The sequence below is a fragment of the Anticarsia gemmatalis genome, chromosome 21, assembly GCF_050436995.1.
Source record: "Anticarsia gemmatalis isolate Benzon Research Colony breed Stoneville strain chromosome 21, ilAntGemm2 primary, whole genome shotgun sequence".
Lineage (NCBI taxonomy): Eukaryota > Metazoa > Arthropoda > Insecta > Lepidoptera > Erebidae > Anticarsia > Anticarsia gemmatalis.
In genome coordinates, this window is record NC_134765.1 from 1829583 (window position 1) to 1840684 (window position 11102).

General features: G+C 36.3%; 1 protein-coding gene across 2 annotated transcripts in view; it reads left to right on the forward strand.

The window, feature by feature from the left end:
- Positions 1–10800, forward strand: part of mtg (mind the gap) — a 66645-nt gene extending 55845 nt beyond the window's left edge. Inside the window, exons 2-8 of one of the 2 annotated variants that reach the window (XM_076128637.1) lie at positions 4312–4434; positions 5777–5907; positions 7025–7349; positions 7629–7983; positions 8677–8851; positions 9264–9489; positions 9845–10800. In XM_076128637.1, the coding sequence (XP_075984752.1) occupies positions 4312–4434; positions 5777–5907; positions 7025–7349; positions 7629–7983; positions 8677–8851; positions 9264–9489; positions 9845–10638 (2129 nt within the window). In that variant the 3' untranslated portion in view covers positions 10639–10800. Of the gene's footprint in view, positions 1–4311; positions 4435–5776; positions 5908–7024; positions 7984–8676; positions 8852–9263; positions 9490–9844 lie in introns of both variants that reach the window. The other variant, XM_076128635.1, reaches the window with a different exon arrangement.
- The last annotated feature ends 302 nt before the right edge of the window (positions 10801–11102 follow it).

An 11102-nucleotide genomic window follows, 5' to 3' on the forward strand; every position in this document is an offset into this window, starting at 1 on the left:
CGATTTTTTACAATTGCCACTATCGACAACTGGCTAGCTTTTTACATGATGTATGAAACCCCAGTCAGCGCCCCTAGCGGATGCCGAGGGAACTAATATCTATGTACATTTCTGTCTGTAGAAAATTCTTCTACAAACGATAACGCCGATGCGTGTTGTGTATTTTAACTTTACTAAATATTTTAACAGGAAAGTTTTCAGTTCTAGTTATGCCTAAACATGTAAGCATATAAACAATGACTATGATAACAGATTTTCCAAATCGGGAATGCACTTAAGTGTTTCCTAACCGGATAGACCAACCACATCCGAAAATCAATATTACAAAACAGTCTTAAGCACTATAATTTTGTTGAGTGATTGATTACTAACACTCTTAAGTTATGTTTTTTACATTAGTTTTTGCAACGAAGATTAGCTTAAATGATTTGCTTTTTCAATAAGATCCTTGCATGAATTTAAGACAACAGTTGTGTGGTCTAAGTACGCCTAAGGCTGTTTTTTCGACTAAGTAATATTATTCAGTATAACATTTATGCAAGAACAAAAAGCCATTAAGCGGCAGCGGTCTTTGAGCAATATGTCAAAGTCAAACATTCGTTTTGTTTACTACGACAAGAGGTTTTCCTCTATGCTAATCATTTTCTATTTTCTCTGACCCCTTTCCCATTCATTTAAACATTTTAGTGGAGAAAGTGAATGTCAAACTATCAATATTTCACCGAACGCAAAAAAAAATCTATATTTGAATAAATTATCTACTATTTTTGAAGTATAATTTACAAGATTAGTCTCGTTTTCAAACCAGTTTTGCTACCAATATAACAAGAATATCGTAAAAATGTAAATAATGTACAAAACAGCTATTTCATTCAAGATGTTTGAACGATTGCATTATAAAAGTTAAGCAAACGACCTTCGCAAGATGTGCTTTTAATCGAAAGTGCAGACGGGTCAACATTGCAAATAAACTTATAAATATTATTGCGATATTGTTTTACGTCAAAAAAGGATAGACCGGCTTCCATTTGCGTATTTAATGCGTGAAAATTAAATCAACCCACGGTTTTTTTCCAAAAAAATCGTCGTCATAGCAGAAGTGGTTTATATTAAGTACTTAATTATAAGTGCGAATGTCTGTCTGTCTATCTGTTACGCTCACTGAACCGATTCTCTTGAAAGTAGAGATAGTTGAAGAGCGAGGATTAAACGAAGGCTATTATTTTCAGCAAAAAGAACCCCGGGTGGAGTCACACGCATGTTAAAGAATATTTTGAAAGACGTCAGTCCGTAGCTCCATGTAAGTTAGTGCTTAGAATATTGTTTAGCACTCAGGTCAAATGCTGATTGCTAGATTAACTCGCGTCAACAAATTACCGTTTATCTGAATGTAATTCCAAAGAGAAATCAATGATGTTCACAGAACTGAGTGGATTCCTGACCACTAGGCTTATTACAAGAAATCTTGTAATGTTAGAAAGTTACAGTTGTTCAAATGTATTTAGTATTTACCACTAGTTTATACTCACGACTTTGCCTGCATATTACAGCTCAATAAAGTACTTTAAAAGATCGCGTAAATAGCAATATTAACCTTTGTCCTTACCTACTAACAAATAAATGATATTCCAAACGTGCACTTTATTTTGTTCAAGGATAAATAACTAAACAGTAGATAAGCCATTTATTATTCTCGAAACTCAACAAAACGGTGCAAAATCGTGGGCCGAGCCTACAAAAGGCATTCAGGTCTGATTCAATTTAAATACACCATAGAGATAAATGCAGTAGTACACGTAATAAAACTCAAAGTTCATTACTTTTCTAAATTTTAGAAAAATTACCTGATCATTAAGTCTATCTGATAGTAAAAAAATCCAAATTTGTATAAAATACATGCTTAAAAAGCAAGGCACTAAAGATATACGCAAACATCTGTCTGTCGTGCTGTTCGCAATTTGCGTTACGGTGGCAGTCTACCGTGCATCTCAGAATAACACCTATCAGATAAATAATTATTGCTTTTCAATACATGCAATACATAGTTACCATGAACAGGACACACTCATATGACATAACTCAAAGCCGGCAGCCGGTCATTACCACCAGGGTGAACGATCGTTCAAGGCACCACGGAAGTGAATGTGTAAGGGCTGCAAGCCAGGCTTCAACGGCTTACACGGCTTACGTAACACAACCGGTCTTTTGAGGAAATATGACTCAAATGTTCAAGGGTTTGAGCTTGTTTTTTAGTGTATTTTTGATTTCGAGGGTCTTTGATTTATTAAGAGCAAATTATATGTTTAAAGTGGTCTCCCGGAAACAATAACCTGATTTGCTAGGAAGAAATTAAATACTAATTGCTAGGAATACAACAATTTGTCATAATATGTGTACTTAATTGATCTACATTCGTTTAACAATGCCAAAAAAAAACACGCGGAGTGAAGGACTTCCTAAGGCGAAACTTTAACTGAGTGTAGAAAATTATTTCATAGGGATACCACACACTAGCTGTTATTAGCATCGCTAAATCGCCGATAGCTGATGCTAAAAGTAGCTAGTGAGCGATCAACTGCGGTCTCTCATTAATCTCTCTCTCTTCCCGGCTATTTGTCCCATATGGTTGTGGGGTCAGCCTTCCTTACACTCTTCCTCCACTTCGCCCTATCCTTGACGTCGTCTTCCTCAACCTCACATGCCTTCATGTCTCGCCGCAACACTTCTGTCCACGTGGTCTTGGGTCTCTCATTAATGACGTCTACAAATATAACATGTAACAATTTCCGAAAATGTACATCATCCAACAAAGTGTTAGTCAGAAAAAAAACCCAAAATTCAACTGGCAAACATATTGAAACTTCTTCCTCTCACCTGTACAGTGAGTCAACGAGTTAGGATAAAGTGAAATCTAGGTCACCTGTATCCTTAGTCCTTACTTCTACCGGTACATTAGTTAATTAGTCTGCAATCTTTAGCAATAGGATGTTCGTGCCGATACGTTTTATTGTAATTGCACTATGATTGCTCATATCCTTGCGTGTATAATTTTTTAGAAACAATTATAAGTGTATAATTAGGCCCAATTTTTATTTCGAGGTTACTGTTACTTGTAGCGCTATTTGTAGTGCTTATTAAATAATAGATTATTATGCATTTTATGCAATTTGCGTGTACATTTATACGTCCGATAACATATGTTTAAGGATACTGCGATACCGTAAAGTTGCATAGACGTATTACGAATAATATAAGATATTTTTAGATGACTACTATATTTGTATCTAAACTATAACTCAGTAAGTAAACAATATCACTATTTTCCAAAACAACATTACTAGTAGTAGTTTAAACCACAGGTTTTAAGAAAAAATATTTGTAATATTATAATAGACCTGAGATAAATTACATAAATTTCAATTTCGCTGAAACGGTGTTGGTCGTCTGCAAGATAAATAATAGTTGTCAGATGTGGTTATTAATATGCAACAATGATACACGAAGAGATCTAGGCCTGAAATAATTTCACAATGAATGCGTTCCAAAGATTTCAGGATAACGTAGATTTATAAGGCCTACAAATAATTACAGGCAAAAGGAAACGCGTATATCTTTCTTAAAAAGAACGGCGGTATCCTTGGATGCCTGAATGTGCAATCTACACATGAAACATTAAGCCTACGTTATTAAATTTAATTGTTTAAAAATATATTTATTGTAGTTATTAGAATGATAATTACACTCATTGGTTTTAAATTATTTGAACGTAGACATGAAAGTTTGCATGACTGGCATTGAACTTTGAACTTGTGGCCAATTAATAACTTTAACTACTGGTTTAAGTGTTATTTGGGTGTTAATTGCCTTTTAAAAATAATTAAGAATGTATTTCATAAGCCTTTTAAAGACACGTATAACATGTTAGAGATTCAATATTCACGGTGCAAAAATATACATATGTCAAATAAGTGCACGCTTATTGGAACTCTCTATATAAGCATAAACAGTACAAACTTGCGTGAGCCTAATCCATTACGGATAGATTTACTTATAAAAATCCACTTATTAAAATAGAAAATGGTCACCTTTGTCTCTGTTATTACATAAACGTCTTGTCACCTACCGTATCTGTATAAATAAAGGAATGAAAGCCCTTATTGTACTTTTAACTTTTTTTCTTAAGATCAATTAAGTCATAAGATATTAACGTAGCAAAGTCGAAGTTAAAGTATAAGACTCACTAAAATTTTTATTTGTGAATTAAAATGTATATTAATATGCATATTAATTGATTGTTTTCTTTCTTTACAGAAATCGCACACCCAACATGTGTGCTAGAGTCAGACTTCGGGTTCAAAATCAACTGCGCGTTCAAAAAGTCTGGACTGTTCAGGGTACGGAATCTTGGAGGTGTCAAAGCACATGCTAGTATAGGTAAGAGTTTAACTAATTGGTATCGCTTAAAATATATTTAAACATCAAAAAGAAAAATAGTGAATGATCAACGACTAAGCTGTTTTTTTTCTGATCCTGTCTTAACGTCTATTGATATGACATTTTGGTTAGAAATGGACGTTATCTACTTTAGCTAGCTTACTAACTATCTATCTTCTGACTAGAGTACTTTTCGGTTATAAATCTGTCTGTTTTCTATTGCTGGAATAGTATCAATTCTTGCATCTATGAATTCTTCAAAGCACTTGCAACTTCTGCTTGTGCACGGATTTATCAGTTAGACCATCTGATCACCTCATCAAAAACCGTATTCACCTAAATCGTGATCCGTGAGTTAGTTGAACATGAAAGCGAACAAATGCATTGGTATAAATCAGCGATGTTTTTATAATCAAAGAAATGCTCGTTATGTTGCTTTCTCGCGCTCCTTCGCGTCGTGATTGGCGACAGTCGTGAGAAATTCATTAAGAATGTCATCTTAAAATATGTGGCAGACATTGGTCTGCACTGGTGATCGACAGAGAAATATAGCAACTATAAACATTTTGATTATTTTTAATACAGTAAAAGAAAATTGTCATTTTTTAAGGGCCAAAAGCAACATTTCCTTATACAGACTTTAATGCTGTTGCATTTTGTATGTTTTTTTTATTTCTTTTATACTGTATGTGATCCAATAAAAAAAAATTGTTTACACCTTTGTACGTATTTAAACGATCCTGCATTACGAAGGTCTTCTTAGGCACAACTTTTCCGAAAAAACATTACTTATACAAAATTCCATTCACGACGCGCGGTGCATTAATAATTTGGCAAGGAATTCACTTTCACAGTGCACCAGACATGCCGCCAAAATACCAGCTTTTTGTCCAAATATCAGCAGGTGTAGGTCATTAAATAATTGGTCACTTTCACGTTAAGATGAGCAGACCTTGAGTACGAGATATTAACTGTAATGTACTAACCTTGGTAATGCAGATATTGGGCAACATGCTCAGACATCGCTAGGAAATTATCTGATGATCTTACCTTCTTCGACCCCGAGTTGAAACAGTTGTTTGTTTGAACCGTTAAAAGGGCATAATCAGAACCCAATATTTTATTGACTACCGATCTTCATTAAATCTGAATAGTTGTTTAAATCGTTCTTAAGAAACAACATTTGACTCCTGAATTAACTACATTGGGTACCTACAAATAAATGTTCAGTGTTTAAAAGTTGTTTCGATTCTACGATATCTCCAATTGCTCACACGTTTAACAATAATATAAGGTATTTTTTGGTAATTGGTTTTGTAACCATCCTTGTTTATTTTTCCAGGATTCAGTCTGGGTGATGAACTAGGGTTCGAGCAATCATTAACGAACTTGGACCCGAGCAGGCGAAGATCAGTCAGCGTCAGAAATGGAGCGCCTGCTAATGTTCTCGCCGCAAGACCAGCCAAACAAGAGGTGAGAATATAATTAACTTTTTCACATATTACTACTAGGCGCCGTATCGTTTTCATGTTCGTAAACAGTAAGATAGACTTTATGAACATAGTATTGGATCCATAACAAACTAATTAGGGGATGATAGTCATATTCAAATGAAAATTGGTGATGTAAAATCAGTACCTACCTGTGTAAAAATATAACTTTATCATATAGTAATACATTCCATACAGGTATATAAATCCCTGAAGAGTTCAGTGGTAAATGTTACAAGAAGTTCGAAATCATTTAATCTGAGGCGGAACTGTATTTTTATATAATACCGTGCACGAAGAAATACAATACCTGTATATACATGAAGAATTAGGTATTGGAAAAGAGATTTGACCCGTACCGTGTACAGTGGCATAACAAATTGGTGACTATAATAAAATGATTGACAGCACAATACGACCTCTTACTGATTGAGTGATTTACCTAACTATTGATGTAACTCCTATTCTATTGTCCAAAGACTCCATAGCATAATGGACGGCACTGCTTCTCATCTATTCTGTTTGATCACGATCAGGAAGAGTACGACTGTTATTTAAGCTAGTACAATACTAAGTGGTTATCTTTGATGAATTATGTAACGCACTTTGAAAATGATCGACATAAATTGTAACTAAGCATTTTTTCACTAAAAGGCTTGATTGTTTGACTTAAAAATCAAAAGTAACTTCTGATTTAATTAACAAAACAACAAACGAAACAAGCGGTAACATTGGAATTCATTTTAGCGTATTATACTCGACTCTACTCGTAAAGCTATTAAAAACGTTAACAATGCCTACATAGGGCTATTTACGGGTGAAACATGACTCTTCTTTCATACATCACATTTTTGGAAATAAAGCAATTTATGAGACAATTAAGTTTACGATTATTGCTTTTAATGGGCTAGTTAAAGATGTTAGATGACATTATCATTGATAAATTGTCTTGTATTGGTACATTATGAACTATATTTGTAACAGAAAGAAGACATGCGATGTTGGGAAACTACTGACCAACCATGTACACCATATTTTTACTAGGGGTGGCATATTACGTAAGGAACGAATGATAACATTTTTATTCTCTTGATTTTCAGAAACGCGGAAAACAAAACCGCATCATGCGCCCCGTAGCTCCAGTCAACCGTCCGAACCAAGCCGCCATGGACAAACTGACCAGCCTTCACCGAAGAGTCAGCACCACGATGCAGCCAATCATCGTCCAGGCGCCCGTTGAGCAGACCATCGCCAAACCAGTCCCCACAGTCACCATGGCCAAGCCAATGCCCATGGGAGTCCCACCTTTCAAGCCTCTACCACCCAAAGATGAAAAACTCGCCGTCATACCCATACAAGCCACAAGGAAAACCTACACGCCACTGCAAATCCCACAGTCCAAGGGCCCCGGACTAGCGTACCAAAGTGAGCAATACCCATCACACAATCAAATATCAAAAATGGTCTCGCAAATGACAGCACAACAGTACTCCCCAATCAGAATCACGCCAACTCCCATCATAGTAGATCCACAACTATTTTCCAAAACAACTGTCAATCCATTCGTACCCATGCCACCTTCTCAAGCGATCTCAGTAATACAAGCTCCAGTTTACAAAGAGATACACACACAACCCACTTACACACGTCCTTACTTACCTAATTCTTTATCTATCCAAAAAAATCCTCTTTCTAACTTTGTAGACCCTGTTCCACATCAAGTCCACGATCTGGCTGTTTATAACACGAAGAAAGTTGACGACTACAACTCTATTACTGGATATGGAGACGACACTGTCTTGAAGATAAATAAGGAAGATATAAATGCTAAGATAGCAGAGATAGCTAAAGCTGGGAACATATCGATGGAGGCTGTCGAGGCGGCGATAGCGTTGAGGCAACAGCAGTTGTTGAGCAAGTACGCTAACATTCCCGTTCCTACTGCGAAGCCTACAACAACGACGACCACAACCACGACAGAACAGCCTCAGCCGTTTGTGTTCCAGCCTGAACCTGAGCCGGAGATATTGACGGCGGCGTTGCCACAGAAACCGAAGAGGTTTGTTTTGAGTGTGCTTTTTTCACAATGCCTGCTTTAGGGTTGACTGCAATATAAAATGGATCAAGAATTACTAAGCCTCGATTGCCAGTAATGCGTTGCATGATGCACGAATTTTAATTATTTTTTGCAAATCGTAAATAACTGCAATAACTTTATACACAGCGACTAGTTAAAAGTTGTTTCTTTACTTATTAGTCAATGAAGTTTATGATTCAAGTCGTTCGATTTCTGTTTTTGTCTACTGCTACAAGCTTATATACAAGAATAAAAAACTATTCTCAAGAAAGCAACGTAGATTCCAGCTTTAGCAGTTTTACTCGCTTGTGCACGTTTGTCAAAAACCTGTTTATTCTTACCGAAATAAATTTTGACATGCCAATATTATTTAGTGATTTTATAGAGCCATGGATGCATAACTATCAGACAACAGTCAGACTCTCCGACCAACAAATAGACAATAATAGACATACAGACAGACTGAATTACATCACCATTAATAGAATGGTATAAATATTTATTTATATTTTAATCGTTAACCCACAACCCGCACTCATGGTGAACTCATAATCCTTAGGCAGAAGACGCATGCCCAGCAATTTGACAGACGGTTTTTTATTTATTTTCCAAGCTTCTATACAAATTTTTCCTCGACACACGCTTTCCGCTTAGAAAATCCACGTCATCTTCCAGAGTGCCAGTGGCTGGCAAAGTAATGAATGCTCCTCGGGAGTACTACCCGGTCGGCTATGAGAAGAACTTCGACGACCACTTCCAGTCGAAGGTCGAGCTGCCAGAGACCAACTTCCACTGCGGAGACCAGAAGTACTTCCCTGGATTGTATGGCGATGAGAGTCTTGGGTGTATGGTGAGTATTCTACACTTTAGTAGCCTTATTAAGAGTCTTTAAATTTGCTGCTGCAATATGTCTATTATTGTAGAGAGCTCTGTAGACTGGTCGATGTAGACACCAAGATTGATTAGATAAATTTTAATTTGGAAAAAGCTAGTGAAACAAAGTTCAAATCTTAAAACGTGCCATTTATTAAGCCAATTGTAAATTGAGAAGTCCGATTATGCAGTATACATTTTTCCTTGAAGGAAGACTTTTTACTATAAACTGACCATCGTTAATTATAGCATACAGGATGCAAAAAAAGAGTACAAATAGATACTTTCATAGAAATACTCTTTTTTATATGTTTTCTCTACACAATACATACGTAACATAAACTTCTTGTTTTCAGTCGTTAACATTAATCCATTATTGTGAATTGCAGGTGTTCCACGTCTGCGCTCTAACAGACGATGGTCTCGTCATGAAATCCTTCCTCTGTCCTGAGTCCACGCTCTTCGACCAAACCATCCTCAAGTGCAACTGGTGGTTCTACGTCGACTGCAAGAACACTAAGAAGTTATACGACACTAACATACCGGTGTCCAAGAGCTACCAGCTCATGAAAGCACTTACTTTCTTCTCTTCTTATAAGAAGGAGATGCAGGATGGTGAGAGAATTTTACTTTTAAATCCACTCGCTTTTCTCCAATAGAAATCAAGTAGATGTGTGAAAGACATTTAGTAAAATGTAGTCCCATGTCCATGTACCACGCCCCAACAGAGCGAGAACAAAGGTATTGTGAACAGATTTACAAAAAATGAAAACATACTCCGGGCGATTATTTTTATAACCTTTACCTACGCAGAACTCAAGTATAGCTACTTGAGCCGGCTTGGCCTAAGCGCGTCGAATTTATCATAGTTCTTGTCAGTCAACTAAAACTGTGGTAGTTTTACGTAAATTATTTAATAGCAGAATCACCAACGAAACACTAATTAAAATTACTTTTCTCAATATTTCAGGTCAACAAAAACCAAATCCCGAAGAAGTGGACGGCATCAAAGAAGCTATATCTATTCTACAGAACGCGCAGCCCAATGCGCAAGCTAACCAGCCTCAACCAAGCATAGCCAACATTGGCAATGGAGCCAACAACGTTGCCAATGTTGGTAGTAATGCTAACATACAAACAGTTCAGTTCGTTACTCCAACACCACTTATTGATGAGAGAAGCAGACAAACTACTACTGAATCGGCCCCAGTATACCGAGGCACCAGAAACTATGACGCAACTAAAAATAAAAACACAACTTCAGCCGAAAATGTTCAAGATATAAAACTAATAACAGTCAACGCTGATATCAATATACAGAATAATACAGAAAACGATTCAAGAGAAAAGAAACACAGACGACGAATGACTTTGAAAAGCACTAACACTATAACGAAAGCTACAACACAGAAACCTGTACCATCTATAGTAGAAGTCATTAAACAGGAGATCCAACCGATCGAGAGTCTACCAAAGCAGGAAAAATTAACTGATCAAATAGAAAATTTGAATCCTAACACAGCAAATTTGGCTCCAGTGAGACGGTTTTACCGATCAAGTGCTGAAAAATTTGAAGAAAAGGAAATGGCTGTAGTTAATAATGAAAAGGTCCAGATAGTTAGACCGACTGCTCAAACGAGGTTAGTAGGAGAGTATCCTACACCTAGTGCAGTGATAGCTAAACTAGACGAAGCTATTCTAGGTAAAGTGAGAACGAGGAAACATATTACAATAGTGATGCCTTTAGACAGTCCAAAAACGTAGTCGGAATTTAGTCAATTTGTTAAGTGTCATAATTAAGTTATTTATTGCTGATACGTGAGTGTGTAGGACGTATTTGCTCAATTTTTGTACTATCGTAGTCTAGAATGGAGTCAAGTGATATTACGGTGTATGTTAGTTGTTTAGTAAAATTTTCCTAATTTCTTTGTGTGTTTTATTGTGTTTTAATTTTTATGATCTTTGATCATATAATGCACATATTCATGCATGCAGGACCCAACCCACAGTTTGAATCAAATTTAGTCAAGGACATAATAATATAAGCAGTGATAACGTTATGACGTACCATATGAATTAGAAATTCTAATCAATCGCTCCAACGGTGAAGGAAAACATCGTGATGAGGCCGTGCATAATAGACGTTTCTTTAGAGCATGCTAAGTCCCCGGCCAACATGGTATACTTAAGGCCTAACCCCTCCCTAATTTCGGGAGGATATCCTTGCC